General features: G+C 45.0%; 1 protein-coding gene across 4 annotated transcripts in view; it reads right to left on the bottom strand.

Annotated features, from left to right (window-relative positions):
* Positions 1–348: 348 nt before the first annotated feature.
* STEAP3 (STEAP3 metalloreductase) overlaps positions 349–24,135 on the bottom strand; it is a 34,948-nt gene continuing 11,161 nt past the window's right edge. The window contains exons 2-6 of one of the 4 annotated variants that reach the window (XM_039494317.1): positions 22,809–23,293; positions 21,506–22,033; positions 18,583–18,747; positions 11,359–11,579; positions 349–783 (exon numbers count right to left, since the gene is read on the bottom strand). In XM_039494317.1, the coding sequence (XP_039350251.1) occupies positions 732–783; positions 11,359–11,579; positions 18,583–18,747; positions 21,506–22,033; positions 22,809–23,293 (1,451 nt within the window). In that variant the 3' untranslated portion in view covers positions 349–731. Of the gene's footprint in view, positions 784–3,298; positions 3,613–7,280; positions 11,580–18,582; positions 18,748–21,505; positions 22,034–22,808; positions 23,294–24,135 lie in introns of those variants that run through there. The other 3 variants (XM_039494315.1, XM_039494318.1, XM_039494316.1) reach the window with 3 other exon arrangements.

Below are 24,135 nucleotides of genomic sequence, written 5' to 3'. Positions count from 1 at the left end.
CAGGATGAACTGCCAAGGGCTATTAGAGGGGTGCAATGTGGGGCAATAAGAATAAGGGATGCCTTGAGGCAACACTTCGAAGATGAAAACCAGTAATATTTGTTGCTATGATTGGGACTACAATGGTTAATTAAATTTGATATGCTAGGAAGCAGTTGTGATTGTTAAGGCCTAGGATTCAATGTAAGGAACTGATAAAAGTGCCTGTTGATTTGCAGGTGCCATCTGCTATCATGGAAACAAAGAGTGCTTATAATGGAAAGAACTTTTCTTTTATTGCCAAATAAACCACAATCCAACACCATACATACACACAGACACAGACACAGACACAGATTCTTGGTGGGGGAGAAGGTACTGGGGGGGGTGACTTTCAGAGCTGAGCATAAGTCCAGCTTTCGTTTGAAACTCTGTCTACAGGGGGTGGAGTTTAGAGGAGACTGCAAAGTGTCAGAAAGCAGAAAGGAATGCGCCAGGAGAATTCTGAATGTGCTGAAGGGGAGGGCGAGCACGCATCTGCTCAGTCTGGACCATTACAGGAGACTGGAGCAGGTCAGTTTGATGCTCCAAAACTTTTATCAGCCTCTCCGTGGCGTCCCTATTGTACGCATCATTTTCTTTTCTTTCCTGCTTGTTGCTTTCCCTCCACTTCTTGCGTTCAGTCTTTTCTGCCTCTGACTGCAGCAGCACCTCCCGGAACATAGCTTCCTTACTCCATCTCAGGCATTTTCTTATCTGGCGCAGATACTCTCCTGCTGTTGGAGGGGGTTCTCAAGGTCATGTCTAGAGAGGCATAATTAACAATAAACAGAAACCCTATTGTCAACTACAGACAGAGCATTGAAACACTGCTCGTAACATACCTATCACTTTCTCGGTGACCCTAAGCAAGCACACATGCAGGAGAACACCCCAAGAATGGTGAGTGAACCCAGAAAAGCAATGTGAAAGGGTCGCGGGGTACTTATGGGGGTCAACACTCTAAATGCTCCTACCGTTTTCCACAGGTGGGGGTCACTATGGAAAAAATCTCACTCCTGAGGAGGGAAGCAAAGGTGCATCTGCTACATGCTTGCAACTTCTGCCCTGGTCCCTTCATTGCTTGCCTGTGTGCAGCTTTGGTCCCTGCCCAAGTAATTGAAGAGTGGCGCAGGAAAGTGTCTCTCAATGGGGGAAGGAACAAAGCAGCTCTGCCAAGGAACCTCTGGCAGAGAATCGCTGAGTACCTCCAGAAAAGTTTCTCTCTGGAGGAGTCTCGTGAAATCTTGGAGTGCATCAACTCCCTGTTCCGTCGTTCTGCCTAGCTGCGTGTTGAAATGCCTAGCACACAAACACAGCCAGCCTTGTACATTTCTCTGCCCTCAACCCGCTTCAGAACTTCACAAAGCAAAACCACTTATCAGGGGTCTCCTCTCCAGGCTTGCCAGAGAGCGACTGCCGAGACTGGTGATCCACCGCTGGAGTGGAGAACAGCTTCTGACTGGATGCACCACCTGCCGGTCCTGCCATGGACTCCACATCTTCAGCCTCCTCCTCTTCATCAATGACTTCCTCCTCTGGGTTAGGGCCACTTTCCACTGGCTCCAGACCCGACGAAGTATCCATGGTGCTCTTGGTGATGGAGGCTGGGTTGCCACCTAGGGTAGTGTCCAACTCCTTATAAAAACGGCAGGTCTGGGGCACAGCACTGGAGCGATGGTTTGCTTCCCTTGCCTTGTGGTACGCGTTCCTCAGCTCCTTCACCTTTGCGCTGCACTGCAGCGTGTCCCGATCATAGCCCTTTTTATGCAAGCTGCACGCAATCTGGCCGTAGATATCGAAATTCCTACAGCTGGCGCACTGCTGGGACTGGACAGCCTCCTCTCCCCACTCATCAGATCCAGTAGCTCCACAGTAGTCAAAATGGGAGATTGTTTGCTGCGTGGAGCCTTATTGGAAAAACCTGGGAGGTGGGCGCAAGCCTGCCCATGTCTAAAGGACCCTCACCCAGCCCAGTGGTAGGGACCACTGGACCCGGGTTCCAATGAGTACTTGGGACAACTAATGAAAAAAGGGGTAGGAGTGTGGAGCCGCGATGGTCACCAGGGAGGATGTGATGTGAGCTCCGCACGCTGAGCAAACAGGAAGGGGAATTTCAAAATTCCTAGGGCTTTAAAGGGGGAGGGGCAGAAGGTTGTTCACCGGGCAGCAGGGTTGAAACTGCTGACCAGAGTGATCAGCATGGGCATTGTGGGACACCTTCCGGAGGCCAAATACAGTGTTAAAATCAGGCATGGTGTTTACACTGGCACTACGGCGATAAAGCCTTGGTGCAAAAAAGCCTTATGATTCTTGTCAACGTGGGGTTTTTTTAACAGCGCTGCAACTGAGGAGTGTTGGCGCAAAAAGTGGCTTTGCAGTGCATACACCTCTGCTGCCTTTTGGTGAAAAAACTTGGCAGTGTAGGCCAGCCCTTAAATTACATACAAATGCAAAAGTTGTGTGTCTGTCTACACTGGCTTTATGGCTTATAACAACAATCTATAACCCACTAAAAGCCACCCCCCAGTTGTTGCCCCCCCCATTCCTCCCTAGGACTGGATGTGTTAATAGGCCACTTCACCTTGAATGGTCTTTTACAATATGAGTTAACTACTTACGCTAAACAGTCTGTTGGTATCTACCCTAGAGCTTACAGCGGCACAGCTGTCCAATGCAGCTGCGCCACTGTAAGATCTCTAGTGTAGCTGCTCTGCGCCGACGATGGGAGAAAGCTCTCGCGTCGGCATAATTAATCCACCCCCAACGTGTGGCAGTGGGGTGTGTTTTATTCACACCCCTGCGTGACATAAGTTATACGACATAAGTGGTAGTGTAGACATAGCCTACGTTTCCCAGACCTGAAGAAGAGCTCGGTGTGGCTTCAAAGGGTGTGTCCAAAAAGATATTACCTTGCCCCTCTCTATATATTGTCTGGCAGTGTTTCAGGAAGGGCTCTGCTTTTCTTTGAGACCAGATCTTTTCCCCATTATTTCTTTTTGCTGGACTTCTGCACATAGACCTGCCAATTATGAATGAGCCTAGTAGAGAGGGGCAGGAGAGGTGAGACTTCTTTTTGCAGCTCTTTGTAGCACTGGACTGGTTGTTTCCCACTTTAGACAAGGTAACTTGTCAAGCCTTCCCTTTTCTGGCTCAATCCATTCAGTCCTTCCTTGTGCTTTTCTTCTCGTCCCTTCTTGCCCGCCCCCCTCCCCCCCCCCCCCGCTGCCCACATCTTCACTGCAGCAGGTTTTCATGGATGCAGCATTTGCTGTACAGCTAGGACAGCAAAGGCTCACTCTAGTGGTGCACAACTCTTTTTTGCACCCATTAAGGGATGTGTGCCCTTCCCGAAACAGAAGTTATGTCCCAGCCGTGACCTGAATGAGGAGAGTGTCAAAGGATCCTTCTGAAACAGGTTCTCAGAAAATCGTGCATAACAAAACCCTGTCCACTTCTTGGTTTAAACACAGAGTTGTGTGCAATGAGTGGGGAGAACTATAACAAAGCCCAAGAGCTACTCGCGTGATGTATCTTTGTCTGAAGAGAAAGCCAGCAGGTGTCAGCACAGCCTGTTCTTCAGTATTCCAACACCTGCGTGAGCAAGGAAATAGTTAGCACTTGTGAAGAACAGTTCTCTGTGAACTAGTTTAACTTGCAGAGCCTGTGCTAGCTCTCTGGGGCCAAGTGCTGACGCTTTCCTTGCACACACTGTTGCATTTTAAATTGAAGTCAAAACGCTGGTGTCAAATCATAAATTCCTTCTGTTAGATTAAGAGCATTCTTTGCATAGCCAGTTCCAGCGTGTCTAAACCTTTGCACAGCCTGGATGTTAATCTCCCCATTTGGAAAATACCAGTTTTAGTTTGCTGAGGCGTATTTATCTAGCTTTAAAATAAGCTGCTCTTAACTTCAAGGTGAAGCACCCAGAGCAAACACAAACATATATGCAAAATCCATCACTAAATCTTCAGCAATACAGCATAAGCCAGAACACACACATCATCTTAATGCCCTCCACCCTACCCTCCTGTTAGTCCCCCCTGTGCAGCGAAAAAAGGGGAATCTTGCGCTGTGGCTTCCAGGCCATCACATCTGAGCTTTGATCAACTCAGGTGGGATGTGAATTCCAGTGCACAGAGGTGACAGTCTGCAGTGTTGTGAATTGATTCACTCAACTATGATGGCTGAAGTTCACATAGATTATGCCCAGATAATGGGCGACAAGTGGTGTGTAAGGGGGTATAATGGACTTCCTTACATTTAGTCTCCCATCTATCTACATGCATTAACTTACCAGTGCAAGGCTGGCTACAGAGGAGATGAAAGAAAGTAAAGTTGAAGTGTGGGTGCGGACTGGCCTGTCTGATGTTTTTTCCTTAAATCTTCCAATTTTGTTTCCCTTGCTTTACTCCTCTCTTCTGGCCTCATACTGTGGAAGTTACTCCAGGGATTTTCAACCTTTTTTGTGCATAAGCAAAAAATTGTCCTAGGCCCCCAGAGTATCAGTACAATAATCCACAAGCCATTTAGTTCCCATTAGTGATGCATAATAAATTGACAAATTTCATTTATATCAATCACCCCTAATGCACAAATGAGGCAGTAGGGGAATGTAGTGGGTGGGTTGCTGGTGGTGCCAATGGAGGTGAGGAGGATGGGGGAGTGTTCTCTAGTCCCCCAGCAGGAGACTTGCTTCAAGAGTGTTGTGGGCCTGGCCCTGTTGGCGCGTGAAACACAGCTCTCCCAAGAGCTGGGAAGGAAGGAGAAGACTGAGGAGCAGATGTGAGATTGGGTTAGGGATTGAGCAGAGAGGGACAGCAGGAAAAGTGAAACTGTTCATACCGTCCTACACCCTCTGCTGCACCCTAGAACCCACATGATTTTGCTTCACCCCACCAGCAATCCATGGGGTGCAGCCCAGCAGGCATCCCCTCATGATCCATTGGTGGGTTGAATCTTATGGCAAGTCCTGATTTACAGAAACCAATTCCTTTATAATGTAGGGGCCAAATTCAGAGGGGTGGGAGTAGGAGTGTAAATTGGATGCAAATCTACGTTGGCTGTGGCTACACTGAAGAGACCAGAAGAAGGTGTATATCAACTTAGACTCACCTCACCCTAGGCCTCACATTCTGCCAGTGCGGCATGTAGTGCTGCACAGCTGAAAGTTTCCCTATAATCTGAGAGCTGCTTGTAGGCTCTCATTTTACATCACACTTGGGTCTCATTCTGCCAACGTTGTTATCTGCACCTATGGGGTCTATAGGGATGAGGGTGCAAGTGGGCTGGGAAAACATGCCCAAAGCATCTATATTTTTCCTGTTCTATAGTCCACATGTGATGCTTAAAGAGGCCAGATCAGGAAGCTACTTTGCTTCAATGGCCTTAACTTTAAAATGTCAAGTATTGGGCTATTCCCACATTGGTGTGCAGTCAAGCCTCAGGCTCAGCGACCATCTAGCTGGCATGACCTAAATCAGATCAATGGTCTTTAGTCAGTGACTTCACATGTAGAGAGGAAGGCCCCCCCTATAAATCATGAGTGTTAGCTGAGCCTCTCATTTTCTTTTCCCATTTTATCAGGAGGAATCTGGCTTAGCAGAAAGCAAATTTGGCTCTCTTCTAGCATCTGCTTTCCTAGTGCTGCCTCTAGAGTACTGACTGAGACATCTATTTAAGAGCAAATACTTGATAGTAGATGACTCTTTAATCCAGGAGAAAGAGGCATAACAGCTGATTTTTGCTGGAAGTTGAAGCTAGATAAACTCAAATCAGAGGCAAAGACAAATATTTTTAACAGGGAGGATAACTAACCAGTGGAACAGCTGGATGTGGTAGATCCTCCATCACTTGCTGTCCTTAAATCAAGAGTGGACGTCTGTCTAAGAGAGATGCTCTAGGTCAATTCCAAGTCATTGGGTTTGTTGCAGGAATCATCAAATTACATGGCCAATACTACACAGGCCAACTTAGATTGTCATAATGATCCTTGCCAGTCCTAGCTCTATGAAAAGTGATTCATTTGCTCCATGCACAAGAACAGCAAATAAGTTTATACTGTACTCACATATTGTACATCACATGTTTAATTTAAATTATCTGGCTCTGAGTTTCACATAAGTTCTTGGCAGTGGCAAACTAGTCTGTATAGGAGTTCTTAAAAACTGTCACTCACTAAACAATACATTGAACCAAGCCTCCCTAGTGTAACAAATCCATTGTTTCAAAACTAAGGCACAATCTACCGATTCCACTAACTTAATGCATGAAATTTTGAGATACAGAATACACAAACAGTGACAAAACGTTCAGATGTAACAGCTAGTGGGACCTGTGCTAGTCTTCTTGGTGACTTGGAGAGATTTTATGAAATACACCTTATAGCAGTTTTCAAGCAATCGCATCCCCCTTAAGATTTAACCATAGTTTGATAAATCACTTTGTAAGTAAATCCCTGAAGAGCGGGAGACCAAACACATTGCTAAAAGCCCTGTATAATAAGGAAAGTGTCAGAGAGCTGTACCTGCAGAGGCTAAACTTTAGCACAGGAATTTAAATTAACTCATTAAAATCAATTTACAAATTAGCTCATTAAAATGCAACACTGTGAATCTAGAAGTGGTGGATCTGTTATCCCACTTCCTTGAGGTAGTGACTAAAGCAGTGGCTCTCAAACTTTTTTACTGCTGACCCCTTTCACATAGCAAGCCTCTGAGTGCGACCCCCTTATAAATCAAAAACACTTTTTAATATATTTAACACCTCTATAAATGCTGGAGCAAAGCCGGGTTTGGGGCGGAGGTTGACAGCTTGCAACCCCCCTGTAATAACCTCACGACCCCGAGGGGTCCCGACCCCCAGTTTGAGAACCCCTGGACTAAAGGAACTGAGGCCAAAGAGGCAGTGTTAAAGATTGCATCTTTCCACTCATTAAACTCATCCATTGTCCCCTTCTTTTTTAGCTCTATATTAGGGCAACTTTTTGCTTACTGAATTAAGCTCTGCTATTCCTGAGCTGCTACCACTTGTACAATATCCAAGGTCAGCATCCACAGAGGCCTATGTAATTAAATATCTATTACAGCTGTAACTAATGCAAATATGTGGAATATTCCCTCCTACACTCATATGACATAGAACTGACAAGTCTATCAGAGCATTGATCCTTCTAGGTAGTATCTTCTCCCATCACAATAGCAAATACCAGCTGCTTACGTTGGTGTGTTTTGTTTCTCACATTTAAATCCTGGACAATCACGTCACTTTATTGATAGCTTTATTTAATAGAAAGATACTTTAGATTAACATTGTATTGTCTATAGAAAAAGAGACAGCACACAAGAATGAGTGAGTAATGATGCCATTATACAGGCACATTCATTCTATCTTTATAGAGCTATAATTGTAAGACTAAGAGGCCAATGATGAAAGAGGATTAAAACTGGCCCTGTTCTCACAGCTTCGCAATAGGTTCTTATACCCTAAAGGCACAAAGTAAGCAAAACAGAAAATAAAAATACAAACAGCTTGTCATTTCAGCTATAAATCTTGCAACAAAATATACAAACACCAAGTACAAAATAATAACAGTAACAAGGAAATGTTTAAGCTAACATTCCTCCATCCCCTAGCTACATCAAATAATGCAGGGGGGAAAGAAGTTAAAAAGGCAAAGAGCATTTCCAAAGTTTTCTTTACACTTTTTAAAAATTATTATTTCTACAAAATAAATTATTCAAAATTTTAGTATCAAGGATTTAGAATACAGACCCCAAAGGGCAGAGCCATTCTGAAAGTTGCACGAGTGAGGACTTACGTTCTGTAGGTAGAGAAATTGGTCCCGGGGTAGTCAACTTTATTTTTTGTCAAGGTCCAGATTTCTTGGTCAAGGTATAGGCAAGATCCAGACTCCAAAGAAAATAATAAGAAACTCAACAATAACGATAATAAGTAAATACAAATATTTTGGGGTTCAATCAAAAGTGATTGGTGGTCCAGCTTTGGCCCACCTATTGACTACCCCTGATCTACAGGTTTCAGAGTAGCAGCCGTGTTAGTCTGTATCCGCAAAAAGAACAGAAGTACTTGTGGCACCTTAAAGACTAACAAATTTATTTTAGCATGAGCTTTCGTGAGCTACAGCTCACTTCAGGTCCAGCCCTACCACTTCTTGCTCTGTGAGTGGTCCTGTTGATGTCAAACCCTGTGTCTCAGTGCAAAAGTTATCTTGGTATTAAAAAAAAAAAGGTTTTTTTGTTTTTTTTAAACACACACTGAAGACAAAGCCTAAGGCTCATGCAACTTTCTCTCCCCCTCCTCTTTTTTGCTAACAGTGTAGCAGTCTACCAGGTTGCCTGCTGCAGAGGAGTGAGAGGAAGCACAGATGTGAGAATAAGCGTCAGAATCAGGATTCTTTACCTTAGCCAGAAAATGTGAAAACTAGTGATTTTATGTTGGCTTTGCCTGATGATGAAATACAGCAGGAGGCTGGAATGAGTAAGTGGACTGAATTCAAATTCACTTCCAGGAGTTAAATTGAAGTGGATGGAATTACACCAGAGGTGATTTTGACTCAGACCTCTCGCAGAAGCTGTAATTTGCCATTCAGTTGCACATATTACTGTCAAATCTATCTGCTTTGTGAGTAACGTTAGCAGATAATGATCTGAGCATGGAGGGGTTCTCGATAATTCTCCCTGCCCTGAAAGGCACAACAGGGACACACACTAACTCCCTTCTTATTGAAGGAATTATCATGTGATTGTGAAATCCAGCACACTGACTCTTGTCTTGATTTCCTTGTATTCATTAGGAAGACATGGTGTTTTGAGATTCCAGGGTGATTCTTACACAACAGCAGAAATACCTGAATATCATCGGGGGACTATTAGTAGCAGCTTGTAAGTCTTACTCTCTCCAACAGTTTAAGGCTGAACAGCAAGTTCTGATCAGCAGCAACTTTTAAAAATTCTCTGGTGATTCAGGTATTGACACCTGTCTTCAAGGCACTGTCCAACAGCAACTTGTGTACTTTACTCTGTTGTAGGAAATAAGGTTATTACAACCAGATCCTAACATCTTACTTTGTTGTAATTCTTCTATTTCCTCTTGATTCTCCTTTTTAAAGGATCTGTTGTAAAGCATGGCAGTCGTCGTAGACAGACAAGTTGTAATCTCTATGGGGCAAAGATTGTGGATTTGTAAGTGTTGTAAAGCATCTACGACATTGGTTTGTTTTCAATCAAGAATGGTGTATTAATTTAGACTGTGGACAGTCTGAACAATCGTTGTTATAAAGAAAAACGAATATAGGGTCTGATTCTCCACTGCCTTGCACAGAGTGTGGGCATCATTCACTCCTGTGCCAAGTAAGTGAGAAGTTCTGCGAAATGATGCTAGTATTTTTATTTCGCGTGAGCATAGTCATCCAGCCAAGCGATGGCATCTTCAGTGGTGTGATGCAGTTCTTCTAGGACACCGTTGACCCTAGTCAGCAGGCATTCCTCGACAACGTGCGGCATTGTCTGTGTTGTGCTGCAGTTGCACAAAGGGCTGTCACAAAGGCCCCAGTGATACTGGTTGGCTGCACAGAGACCTTGCCTGGTCCGGAACCTGTTCAACAGGGACCATTGGCGACGGGGCAGGTCAAAACCAGGCCGGCAAATTGTGGGGTTGGCAACGAGGGACTGGTTGGGGATTATAACAGAGATCCATTCCTCTCGCCAGAATGTTTCCGCCCTAACATCCTGATGTGGCAGATGAGACCATAATGGGTGACGTGATGGCAAACATGCAGCTGGTGGTTTAAAAAGGTCATTGTGCAGCGGCAGGCTTAAGTTGGCGTGTACGTTCTCTAGTAACCTGCCAGTGGCAACCTCTCGTCTGATAGGAGGAGGAGCAATATTGCTCAGAACTGGAAGCCATGGGAGTGGAGTCAGATGCAGGGGGCCAGAGATGATACACATGGCGGCATGTAACAGCGTATGATGCTAGTGTATGATACTCACTTTGTAGCTGAGTAAATGACTCTTGAAGGTGCAAGGCACTGGGGAATCAGGCCCATAATATGTAGCTGTGTTGGTGTCCATTCTATGACTGAGACTTGGTCGGAGACAGATGAGTTTTAGCCTTTGTGAGAATGTTCACAGCTGTAAAGTCCCATTTTTTGGAGGTTCTGGATCTGTCACAGAGAGGGCAGATGTGTCATTGCTGGTGGTGAAACAAATACACCTGATAGTTGTTGTTGTAGATGTAGTTGGACACGTTGATTTGAGTTTAATAAGAGTAGTTTCAAACAGCGTCGCCCCATTATTAAATGCTAATTCAGCTGGCAGCTGTCATTTCCCCAGAGCCAATATCATGAAGCTGCGAGTCCTTTTGGAGCTTATCTTTACACTCCTTCCATTAGGGGATGCACTAAACTTTGGTTTCACATCGCTGAGAACGTGTGATCGCAATGACCACTGCGGATTACGCTAAGGTGTAAATGCACTTCAGGCACGGCGCTGTCTTCAAAATCTATTATAACTTTTGGAAATAAATCAACTCTTCCAACTGTACAAATATGCACATGCATCGCCCACATCTACAAGATCAAAAAATGCACTGTTCACATTTGAGAAAGTAGTGAATACTGAGATGTGCCCTCCAATTTGTTGTGTCCAGGGGTCAAGTTTGGAAGCACATCCCACAGGTCTCCAAGTAACTGGATGTTTCTGCTATAGTGGCAGGAGTTAAGTTGTTTATGTTGAGATTTATACGGTCCTCATCCAGCTTCCCATGTGGAACAACCCCAGGGACTGCTCACACTGCTCAGAACCATTGTTTTGGTTTAGCAGCAGATTCGTATGGTCCATCAGGTCACATGCAGAAGGATTTCTTCATACTCATATGGGATACAAACTGTCCCTCCTGCTATTTAAAAAAGAGAGCAGCTGGGGCCCCAACAGAGAAGTGTCAGTACAGAGTACCACCAGCTACTATCTCAATCGACCAATATGACCTATAGAATTCCATTTGTTTTCTACATATATTTACAGCTGCTCTCTCAAATGTCATGATGATTTTTTAAGGCAACAATCATGCTAGCAAATCAGCAATATATTTTAAATATTACTGCATAAACTAATTTAACAGTAACTGATTTTCTAAAGTCACCAACTATGAATATCAACCCACAAGGCAATTATACCAAACATACACAATTATGAAAAACCTCAAGAAATCTTCATAGTGCTTTGAAATTCTCCATCATAAGAGAGGCTTTGCTACACATTACTGGAACTTTCTCCGCTTGAATATTCACCAGTTGCACTGGGCAGTGTGAATTTCACATACCTTCCCTTTTCCCAGCCGTTCCGAATGCGCCGCAGTCTTTGGTGGATACAGGGCAAATGAAAGAATATTTTCGCTAAGATCACAGTACATGGCACCAGTAGTGTGAGTGTGTAACTTGGCGGCAGATAGAATTTGTATTGGTTTTCATCAAAGGCCTTTGTCCATCCAAAGGTGAGGGTGTGTAGGGTGCTGACTACCAGGGCAATAAATCCAAGGGTGGACTACAAGGAAAAGAAAAATGCTATTTACTGAGGTGCCACACTTCTCACAGTAGTAATACTTAGCGTAAATAAAGCCCTGAACATTTACATGGCACTTTGCTAAAGTAAGACATCTCCTGTCTGCAGGGCATAATAGCTAAGGATTCGAAATCCGTTCCCACTGAAGTCAATGGGGGATTTGCCATTGGCATCGCTGTGAGCAGGACCGGAGCTCTAGACAGGACAAGCATCTTCGACGCACAGTATAACCATTAACGAACTCTCACCACCTCTGAATACGTGCTATCCTCAAGTTAGTGGTGGGGAAACTGGCGTACAGAGGGTGAGTGAATAATTGAAACAGAAACAAGCTGGTGTAAATGACAGCCTGCAGTGGTTTCCCTGTCTCCACTCTGGGTTTGTGCAGGTCCCACTGATAGCTGCAACTGGGGCAAATCCCAAGTGTATGCTGTGGTGGAAGCACATATTAAATGGCTTGTTTTTAAGAGGCCTGCACAGCCAGCATCTGCTGCAGAGCCACTTATTTAGGAGCCTAAATGTTGACTTAGGCACTTAACGTTAGCCCCCCAAAATCCTGATCAATGCTTCTTGTTAGTCATAGCCAAGAAACACTGCCTTCCAGAAGCCAAGCTGGTGATTGGCGGGGGTGGGCGGGAGGAGGGCAGCAGGAATGATAGGGTGGAGTAAAGATCAAATCATCCTATTTGGGAAACAAAAATCAGCTGGGAAATTGCTGCTTCTAAAATGTTTCCTCCTGGTTTGTGAATGTTAGTCGACAGTTATACCAGATTTCTCAAAAGTAACCTGGTTAATAATGACAAACAGACCAACTGTACCTGTCCCTCAGTGTAATTAACTGGGCATTTAAAAGGATTGGGAGGTGGAGAAGAAAGACGCTCTATGGCGTCTACTTCCCTATAAGTGGTATATAGCTAGCTACTTAAATGACCCACATCATTCTGAGCACCTTAGAGTCATTACTGGATTTCATCCTTACAACACCCTTATGATTTAGGCAAATATCCCCACATTACAGATGGGGAACTTATCCATGGTTCTACAGAAAGTCTGTGGCAGAGTTAGGACTCAAACATGGGTTTGCTGAATGCCATTGCAGCACCGTACTCCTAGAAAATCCCTTCACACCAAACCCATCCTTCCTTCCTACTCAAAGTCTCATCAAATTCCTAAGCCTAAGCAATAACAAGCCCCCCGCAACTAGATGAGGAGAGGTTCATCTTATTTGGAAAATTAAGAATGATAACTAGCTGGAATGTGCCCTGATTGCAGTTGTAAGAGACAGTGCTCCTAACAGCAGCAATCGAGTCATCATGGCTCATACATCATTTATTTGCTGTTAGCTCTCACCGGCAGCCAAAAATCCCTGGGTGAAAAGTGGCAGGAAGTACCAGCTTATGACTAATCTTTCAGAGAAAAGATTTAAAATGGGGAGGAAAAAAAATGTACAAAGTGAAGCAATAACATTCTGCATTAGGCAAGGTGTTCTTTTGGAGAGTTAATCCAAAAGGGTTTTCACATAACTTATGGCACTTGAAAGTTAATTTTTTTTTCCTCTTCAGTTTCTTTTTAAACAACTGCTGGTAGAAGTGAAGCAAAAGCAAACGTTAGGACAAAAGGAGACAAAGCATCACAGTGGATCAGTTAGTATTAAATGAAAAAAAGCCTACCTTTAAATGACCCGAAACAAAACACTAATAGGCAAGGAATTCCTAGATTAAGGCTGTAACTCAGTCCAGAAGCATAGGAGAAGTTCCTTAGATGCAACAGCGGGCTAATTCATTAGTTATACAAATGAGCATCTATATAATAATATGTTTGAGCCTGATCCAACTTCCACAGCAATCAATGGGCATCTTTGATGGTAATGGGAGTTGTATTGGGCCCTCTGTCCTCCTGCAATGTGTGTGTGTTGTGTGCTACTGCCCTCCACTGGCTGAAGTGTCAGTATGTGGGATCAGCACTGCCAAGTGGCTAAAACATGCACATAAGCTGAGACAGCAGGTCATTCTCGGGTACATCTACACAGCAACAAAAGACCTGCGGCTGTGAGTCTTAGAGCCTAAGTCAACTGACTGGGGCTTGCAGGGCTCTTGCTGCAGGGCTAAATAGAGCAGTGTAGACATTTAGGCTCGGGCTGGAGCCTGGGCTCTGAAACCCGGCAAGCAGAGAGTGTCTCGGAGCCTGGGCCGTCTACACGGCTATTTTTAGCCCCACAGTGCAAGACTTGTGAGGATGAGTCATTTGACTCCAGCTCTGAGATTTGCTGCCATGTTTGTTTTGCTGTGCAGACATATCCCCAGTAGGGTGACCAGATAGCAAGCGTGAAAAATTGGGACGGGGATGGGGGATAACTGGCGACTATATAAGAAAAAGCCCCAAATATCAGCACTGTCCCTATAAAATCGGGACATCTGGTCACCCTAATCCCTAGAGGCTGCTAAATGAATGGACAAGGTTGAAAGTCTCACAGGTTACTGGCCTAATAGGATGAAGAAGCTGTCAAGCATCCTGAAAACACTTGTACTAGTTTGCCAGTGTTTCTAGCCCTGATAATATATAGGATCTTTAAGTCATGTAATTCTTGCTCTCTTTCTCAGTTCAGTTTCTAGCTAAGAAACTATTTGATTAGCAATATGGCTTTTTATGCTGTTACCATATGGGTTTATTGCCCATGTAGGATTCCATTAAAACAACATATGTTGAAGTACTCTAAAAAGTGCTATGTAAAAATAGTACCTCCTTAATCAATCTGCTTCCCACATGTCTTCTGTTGTAGATAGGTTCTTATACCACCCTCATATCCATAGTACCTGGAGCCTTCCAGTAATGAGGCATCAATGACCATGGCTAACATCTGTCCCATGTGGCTTGTTTAGACTTGTCTGTACGCTGCAGTGTTCAGATTGATCTTTTGCTTCCTGATAAGTCTACTACTTTTACTCCCTTTAGCACTGTAGATTCAATAGAGCAATGGGAGAGTAAGCTGGATTCCATTCTGGCTCTCTCATCATCAACAAAACGGTTAAAGAACTTCTGATAGCAGAGTCTTGATTTCTGGTGATGCATGAGCCAGAAAGAAGCCAGGTCAGACTGACATTCAGATTCCAGGAGGGGTCTGCAAGGCTAGAAGTTAATAGGCAAAGACCCCCCCCACCTCCACATACACCCCTTTTTCAATCTGGGAGTCATTCCATGATGACAAAAATGGAAGCTCTGTGTGCCATTTGAGTCACGGTTTTTAAACTGAAACACCCTGGAGAAAACAAAACATAAGGGAAGATGAAAAATGTCTCCATTTAAGTCAAGTTACACACATGTACCATTGTTAAAATAAAATGCAACGTCTATATCATGCATAGTTCCCATTAATCTTAAATATTGAGATATGCAGGGACTACTGTAAAACTGAACATTTAAAATGTAAATCCTCTGGGTTTGTGCAGCAGCACAAGCGTGGTGTTGCTACTTTAAGGTTGCAACATGCAAGCAAGCTTTTGGCCAGTTAAGCACCAAAAGCATATTTTAACAGAGTAGAGAGATCAAACACTACAAACATATGGTGCTTACACTACTGAATGAGGCCTGAAATGATCCAGATGAGAACTGGATAAAAATAATGCCTGGATTTGTATTTTTAAAAATTGCTGATGGATAGAACTCTCAAAAGACCCTCGGCCAATTTTATTTGCCTCAAAGCAGGCAAATAAAGAGCACTGAACTTGGAATTTCATTTTAAACACATCGCTGATGAGGCCAAGATGGGAGCAAAGCCTTGATACTGATAGATACTCAATTTGCACCTTTTCAAATCTTTCAGTCTTTTCAAACATTTTGTACAGCATTTTGAATATGAAGAACTATGTAAATCTCAAGTTTATTATAACTCCTAAACGCTTTGGATAAAGTGTCTGCACTGTACAGTGCACAGTATAGTGACTGCATCTAGACACAGTGAACAAGAATATATTATATTCCACCATGCATTCATTTAGCAGGAAAAAAACATCTGCACATGCACTTTCATTGCTAGTGTGCAAGGATAATAAGCATCTATTACTGTTGCGTTAGTTTCTCCAGCTATCAGGATATGCATTGCCAATTTGCTTAAACACTAATAATCCAAAAATTCCTTATTGAAAATCTAGAAATTAGCATTCCAAAAAAGTTTAAACTTGCTTCTCTAACAAGATATGTCCACAGGCAGGAAGTCTCAATACCTTCATTGCCTTTTCTGCATTCCAATCAGCTGGGTAGCTTGTGTTGCAAAGTCGTATTGTTATCCTGCACTTACAGAAATAGGTGTAAGTGTAGGGTTACCATATTTGAACTTTCAAAAAAGAGGACACTCCATGGGGGGGTAGCCCTACCCCCTAGCCACTCCCTCCCACTTCCCGCTCCCTGACTGCCCCCCACAAAACCCCCAACTCATCCAACCCCCCCTGCATGTTGTCCCCTGATTGCCCCCTCTGGGACCCTGCCCCTAAGCGCCCTCTGGGACCCCACCCCCATCTAAGCCTCCCTTCTCCTTGTCCCTGACTGCCCCCTCCTGAGTGAGTGAGACGAGATTTCCATACACTAAGCCAGCCAATCATAATGCAGGGGAGCCAGGAGCTATTTTGGAATAGGGAGTCATTTATTTGTTTGATACCAATGCTAACACATTGTTAGAATGAATTGAGAATGGTTGCCAAAGGGCCTGTACTATGCTCTTATTAAATGGACTAGTAAGGAACAGCTGTGCTGGCTTCCAGGACCGTGTGTGCATGGTATGTCTACACTGTGATAACAAACATGAGGCACCAAGTCTCAGAGCCTGGGTCAGCTGACAGGGGCTCAGGCTGCAGGACTAAAAATAGCAGTGTTGGCGTTATGACTCAGGCTGGAGCCTGGCCTTTGAGTAGGGTGACCAAGCGTTCAGTTTTCGACTGGAACACCTGGTCGAAAAGGGATCCTGACAGTGCTGACTGGGTCTTTGACTGTCTGGTTGGCAGCACCGCGCAGCAGGGCTGGCAGGCTCCTGCTAGCCTCCGCGCTGCGCAGCTGGGAAGCAGCTGGCATGTCCCCCCTCTGGCTCTTACACGTAGGGGCACCCAGAGGGCTCCTCCCGCTGCCCCTGCCCCAAGCGCCACCTCCACAGCTCCCATTGGCCGGGATCTGTGGCCAATGGGAGCTGCAGGGGCAGCTTGTACAATCAGGATAATGCTTGCCTGCCTCACGACAGTGCAGCTCAATTAGTCAGTATTTGTTAAAGCGCTATGTGAGGGCCAAGCATTAGGAATGGAAATGCTACGTTATTATTTTATGTGCTTCCAGTGCATTCATCTCCATGGGCTCAAGGTGCCATTACACAGATTACATAAGAACATCAGAACGGCCATATTGGGTCAGACCAAAGGTCCATCTAACCCAGTATCCTGTCTTCCGACAGTGGGCAATGCCAGGTGCCCCAGAGGGAATGAACAAAACAGGTAATCAGCAAGTGATCCATCCCTTGTCACCCATTCCCAGCTTCTGGCAAACAGAGGCTAGGGACACCATCCCTCTCCATCTTGGCTAATAGCCATTGATGGACCTATCCTCCATGAATTTATCTCGTTCTTTTTTGAACCATTATAGTCTTGGCCTTCACAACATCCTCTGGCAAGGAGTTCCACAGGTTGACTGTGCGTTGTGTGAAAAAATATTTCCTCTTGTTTGTTTTAAATGTACCATCAACAATTATCCAAGCGCAGGACTGAAATCTCAACTCTTCCCTCTATTTTTAAAATGTTGACATTGCAGTTAACTCCTCCGTGTCAGCAGGACTCAAGTTTGCTGTTTATTAGGCATTTTGCAGGAGCACTTAACATTAGGGAATCCTGACATATCTAAGCCCCTTTACTTTCATAAAGCCCTATGTGTATTTGTCACTATAGTTATTAGGATGGATAATATTAGGCAGAAGTTCCTTAGTTAAGACTTCAGTTAACATTGCAGGCTTGCCAGCCTATGCCCCCAGCACACTACCTCTGCTGAATGCCTTTAACAAGCCGTCTTTTAGAAGCTCTAACAATCACGGATCTCTGCTTGCAGCAATCATAATCGCTTGCATTTCTATAGTGCCTTTCATCCTGATGTGTCCCAATGCTCTTTGCAAGCTCTACACCGCATGATCATCACATTATGCATGACTGAAACGCAGCCATCTCTGTGGGGGAACAAGCCAACTGGAGGGAACGTTTTTACCCTGGCAGGGAGAGGGACTAAAATGAGCTAAAAGGCATTTTGCATTTCTAACTACTATGAGAGCTTTTTAACAGTGCAGGGCAGCATCATGCAAGGGTGCAGGCTGGGAAGGGAAGGGGAATCCAACTGAACAGGCAGGAGGAATTTTAGGCACGCAAAGCCTTTGCTGGAATGTTGCCAGGAAATCAGAGTTAATCCCTCTAAAGTGGCAAAGGAAAAACCAAAGGGAGAAAGTTTCAGACAAGACATTAAATGAGTAGCAGAGTCGCTCATGCGCACAAAGCCTGCCATTAATCAGCATGCAGCTCACTAACAGACGGTACAGGATTGCACAGGGACAAGAAGAAACCCGACGCCTTTCAAAATAAAGGCTAGATCCTCCAGCCCTCTCTGCGAGAGAGCAAAGCCCCAAATAGAGCAGTGTGGAAATGTTTCTCCAGGCTGGGCGGCAGGATGGCCATGCAAGCAAGACTCCACGTCATCCCCTATGGGCCACAGAAAGCACTCACTGGGCAGGAGTGCGGTGGGACTGGGCAGGAATCCACTGGCCAAAAACGTCATGTGGTGGGTGGAGCAGCAGACTCTGCCCCAGTTCTTCTCTCCACAGCCTGCAGTAGCAGCTGCCCACAGTGGAGATTTCATTTCCCAGCCCCCCATGCTCAGTTCCTGCAGACAAGGAAACAGGCTGCGGGCTCTGTTGGAGGATTTGGCTCTAATCCTGCCTTTAACCTCTGGAATAGGCAAATATTGACTTTACCTGAATGAAACTGAATTCCCTCCAGTTGAGAGAGTTTGCGATGGAGGGAAGTGAAGTTATGGCAAGTAATGACAGCAGGCCTAGGGCCATTATTCCAAAAGAGACGTAAATCTCCATTCTCCAGACCTCCTCCTCTATCCAGGCATCAGTCTTCTTCTCCATGACCTAGTACAACAATGAAGATTAAGCAGCTTTTTCTACAGGAAGTGGTTAGTGCCAGAGATCATTAGTTGACTGACTAATTCATTGAAAGCAGTTGTCATGGATAAATGTTTGATTCTTATTTAATTAGACTAATACTTACTGCGACGATGCCCACCATAAGGCTTTATGGAATATGCTTATGATTGTATATGTGACATAACTGGAATATGTTTTAGGCTACATATGCCATGTAACATGTCTATGTAAAGGTTATGATCTACTGAATCTGTTCATCCTATTTGTATGCATGTATCATTTTTGTATTCGAAGTTATGAATATTGGCTGGGTACTGGTTTGATTTTAACTAGCCTAGCAGAGCATTTGGTCAGCTTCTTGAGAAAAGTGCAAATTAAGTGCCCAATCAAAAACCACTTAAGCCAACAATGAACTTGAAGATGCCAATCCACATCTGACCCTTCCCAGGAATGTGGCTTGGCTGGTAAAAACTGAGTCATGCATGGACATGTGGCTTGCCCATGTGACTCCAAAACTCCATTTTGGAGCTGGACTTTGCATAGGAGTGAGGAGGGGGTCTCCACCCACAAGAAGTCTATTTAAACCCCTGGGAGACCCCTCCATTTGGTCTTCAGCTGGCTCTAGAGATAGCCTCTCCACCCACAAGGATACCTGAAAGAAACTGGAACAAAGGATAGTAACTACCGGGGCTGTGAGTGATTGCTGGACCCAGATTAGCAGGAGACTAGTCTGTAAAAGGAAGCTTACTGGAACTGGTGAGGTTTTATTTGTATTCAGTTTCTTAGACTTGTGTGTTCTATTTTATTTTACTTGGTAATTCCCTTTGTTCTGTCTGCTATTACTTGGAACCTCTCAAATCCTACTTTCTGTATTTAATAAAATCACTTTTTACTTATTAATTAACCCAGAGTATGTATTAATACCTCGGGGGGGGGGGGGAGGAGGCGAACAGCTGTGCATATCTCTCTATCAGTGTTTAGAGGGCGAACAATTTATGACTTTACCCTGTATAAGCTTTATACAGGGTAAAAGGGATTTATTTGGGTTTAGACCCCATTGGGAGTTGGGCATCTGAGTGTTAAAGACAGGAACCCTTCTGTTTAGCTGCTTTCAGGTAAACCTGCAGCTTTGGGGCAAGTAATTCAGACCCTGGGTCTTTGTTGGCGCGGACGGGAGTGTCTGGCTCAGCAAGACAGGGTGCTGGAGTCTTAAGCTGGCAAGGAAAGCAGGGGCAGAAGCAGTCTTGGCACATCAGTTGGCAGTTCCCAGGGGAGTTTCTGTGATCCAACTCATCACAATTACAATGAGCTGGCTAGCGTAACTGCACCGCTGCCTTCTCGTGGATGGAATCAGAATTGCTTAACAGCATGTGTCATAGACCTCTCTACTGCAAGCGGAGAATCTCCTTTAGCTTTGTGTTTTTGAAGCAGTAGGAGTAGATATCTAACCTCGTGGTCATTTAGCCTCATAACAGGTGCAGAACAAGCAGGGGAAGCTCCCTCACTCTGTCCTACCAACATGCCTCTTCTGGAGGAACTTTATTTGGGAGGAATGGGAAAAGTTAGCCTTCATGATCCACTAAACCCAATTTACGGCCTGATGTTAAGAGGTGTCAAGTCTCCACAACTCCCATTACCCTCCAGAGGACTTTCAGGTACTCAGCACCTTCAGGATCAAGCCCTGAAGTTGCATTTAGAACTGCAATTAACATGAAAAGTCAGTTTAAAGCCAAGAGCAAAAGAACAGATCTTTGAATACTTGAATACAAAGTGGCCTCCTAATGGTATTCATTTTAAGTGCACTTACGAGGAAAACTGTTCAAGCTAATTGAAGCCAAGATGAGATTTATACTGTATGGCAGAGGTCAACATTTAGAACAATCCATTTATCTCATTAAATGGTCTTAATTCACTTAGCAAGGACATTGCTAGAAAATAGGAGGTGTAAGGGAAGTGAACACATAAATCCTGTCTGGCATTTATTTGTGACTGGCACAGATGAAAAGCACAGGTGAGAGTGAGAGCACCTCACCTCCCAAAAAAGCAAAGATCATGGCACAGCCAGAGGCACCTCCCAAATAAAACAATTTCCAATGAGTGGAGTTAGTTTACTCTAGCATGAGTTTGCCCACTGGAATTAGTGCAATAACTTCTCCAAGGAGAATCAGAGTAACACTAGCAGGATTTCCCTCCTCCCCTACACTTTACTTGAAAATTTACTAAAAAAGAAACAGTGGAAAACCCCACAAAGGTTTTGGGAACTCAAAATTACATAGAACGGCACAAATAGTGTGTCCAAAATTAAAAGCCTGCAATCCTGCAAGTAACACGCAGTGCCCCCACTCTGCCTCCAATACTTCCACAACCTTACACAGGGCTCAGCAATCCCTGAAGACAGGAGGCAGATTCGGCAGACTTTATTCCTCTCAGGAGCAATGGGAAATTCGACTCTCTAACTTGACAAGAGACTGGGAATGGCACTTATCATGGCTGATCAGAGTTCCAAGTACAGCTCTCAGCTGGGCAGCAGAGCCCCAGCCAACCTGACCTGTTCTTCCACGGTGACCCAGTGTCACCTTTGGGAATGGGGCGTATGCACAGCTAATAACTCACATGAGACTGGGCTCACTCTGTGGGAAACATCGAAAGCTAAACATATGGCTCAAATACTAGATCTGCTCCACAGGGTTTGGGCAGATGTACAAGATTATGCCATACACTGATTGGGCGATTAAGGTATTACCTGCTTGACGGCTGCGTTAATTAACTGATACCGATGGGATCGGCGCATGGGCAAGCAGAGGCTGTACACGGCGTGCAAGGCTGCGCAAAAGAAACTCAGAAGGCCAATCTGCTTTCTGTGCTGCAGCCACTGGTCTAGCCAGTCTGGAAAGCGTCTGTACTTTGTGCCATAGTGCAGCTGGAAGGAGGCGGCCAGGACCCCGGGTAGATAAACGAGAGAGAGCATGACGTAGGCTACGCAGGGCAGCGTGCTATTGACCACCTCCACTGGGATCTTGTAGAACTTGTTTTTCTGTTCCCAGATGTAAGGGTGTAAGACTTGTCTGATGAAGTTGTAGGTGTAGAAACAGAGAAAGAGACCCAGGGCCAAAAAGACAGGGATTTTCCAAGCTGGGAGGAGGCGCAGGGGAATGTTCTCGATCTCGCAGGCTGAAGACAAGGAGCCCATGTCCACAGGGGTGAACCCCATGACCTGAGCAATTTCAGCGACTGTACGCTTGGCTTCTTGGTTATCACAGCAAATCAAGACCTGCAATGAACCAAAAGATACATTAACGGGCAAACAGAGACGTGAAGCGAAGGAAACAGACACATGGGAAGGAATCTGGATTAACAAAGGCCTAGATTCCTAACAGCAATGTAGCCATTTCATATTGTATTTTTAATGGATGCCAAGGGTGCAGGAAGCCCAGGAGAGGCATTCATTTATATGTGTGTTTAAGTCCAAGTAAATACATACATAAATAACGTGTTGCACTTATATGGACCGTTCTCTCCTAAGATCTCAAAGCGCTTTACAAGGCTAATTAAACCTCGCCCCAGCACTGTGAGCCAAGAAAGCACTTTTATCCTCCTCTGATAGAGAAGGCACCAAGGAGATAAGGAAGTTAGGAAACTTCGAGTACTTTTGGCCATCTTCCTTCTTACTAAAATTGGCTGACAGAACCATTTTGGCCTAGACTGGAAAAAAAAAATTACATCTCACGCAATGCTACTCAGCCACATGGTGCTTTTAGCAGCTGCTCACTACCTTACAAAATTAACAGCTCCACACAGCTTACTTCTGTGAAGAGAAACAAAATGAATTTGTCCCAGGCCACAGACAGTTTCCACACTAGTGCTAGGATTAAATCTTAGCAATTTCTGGTTGCTGTCCCCGCCCCATCCTGTGTTCCATCCACTAGATCTCACTTCCCTCAGTAATGCACTTAACACACACAGTCAAATCCCAAATTCTGAAGTCTAGGTGAGTTTTGCCTGAGTAAGATCTGTAGGATTTGGCCCTTAATAAAAGAAAACAATACCTGCTTATTCCCGTCTCTGGGACCTGACTGTAAGGTCCATGCGGATATCACATTAAATCCTTTGACGACAGTGCAGGCTGGGAAAAGAGAAGCCAAGTACTCGGCATTTGATTCTTTGTGATGGTTAATTTCAGTGTTGTTGCTGACATCCACCAGTATTTTGCCAGCCAGCACATCTGTCAGGTCACAGAGTGTGGAGTAATGTTCCCTGAAAACTGCCACAAAAATAACATCTGTCTTCTTTGCAGCATCTGCCTGGCCAGTTACTTCAGCTGCTGAAGGAAAGAGGCCCGCGCAGCGCTTTGGATTGCGGCTTCCGACCACCACTTGGAAACCTGAGTACACCAGACGTGTAGCCAATGAGCGTGCAAAGTCTCCACTTCCCAGGATCCCTACGGTTCGGCCAGCAGCCGGGGCGAGATCTGGATTGCTCTCCATATTCCGGCGACCTAGGAGTGGTTTTGCCATGTCTCCTCTTGGCATCCCTTTAGGCAAAAGCACAAAGGACAAGTTCACTGGAAACAGCATTTTCAAAACCTTATCTCCCTGTCTCAGTCTACGTACGATAGAAAGAAACCCGCAGTAGTGTGGCGAATGCTACATGCCACACACACAGCCACTGCAAACAGGGTCTGTGAGGAAACCCACCATAGACTCAGGGAGGAAGGAATCCCCTGAACCTGCAAACCGGCTGTATAATGCTGCGCCCCTGCAGGGCTCGTTGGCAGCAGGGATCGAACCCAGAACCTCTGGATGTAAAAGCAGAACTACTATTGCGTGAGCCCAGAGACCCTCCTCTATTCGGCAAAGCTGTAGCAGGCTCATCCATCCATCTATACGCGGACCAGCTGCTGCTAGTGGAGGATAGAGCGCCAGACCAAGTAGGTATGAGTTAAAGGAGCAAAGTAGCTATATGACTCCATTGTGGCGGCCTCTAGACAGTCAAAGATCCACCGACCACTCCCCAACGCTGTCCTCTGCCTGCCTCTACCCTTGCCCCAAACCTACTCTCCAGACTATAAAACCACAGCAGCCTTGACCCCTGTGTTGCGTGTGGGCCTTCCACACCATAACAGGGTGGTCTGGACCTTTTCCGGAGCAAGGGGGCTTGGGGCCAGCCAGACCTGGTCCAGGGCATGGCCCCTTTAAGAACCTGGTGTTTAAGGGAGTAGTAGACAAGCTGGTGACTGGGGGGCCAGGTGTAATCAGTGAGCTACTTCCTGCACAGGATAAAAACCCAGCTGTTCGCTGACTGGGGGAGAGAAAGGGCAGGTGGTTTGGAGTGTGCCTGGCTATGCAGCCTGGGCTGGAGGGCTGTGACATTCTT

The sequence above is a fragment of the Mauremys reevesii genome, linkage group 11 (assembly GCF_016161935.1).
Source record: "Mauremys reevesii isolate NIE-2019 linkage group 11, ASM1616193v1, whole genome shotgun sequence".
In the NCBI taxonomy this organism is placed as follows: Eukaryota; Metazoa; Chordata; order Testudines; family Geoemydidae; genus Mauremys; species Mauremys reevesii.
This window is presented reverse-complemented; position numbering and strand designations above follow the sequence as displayed.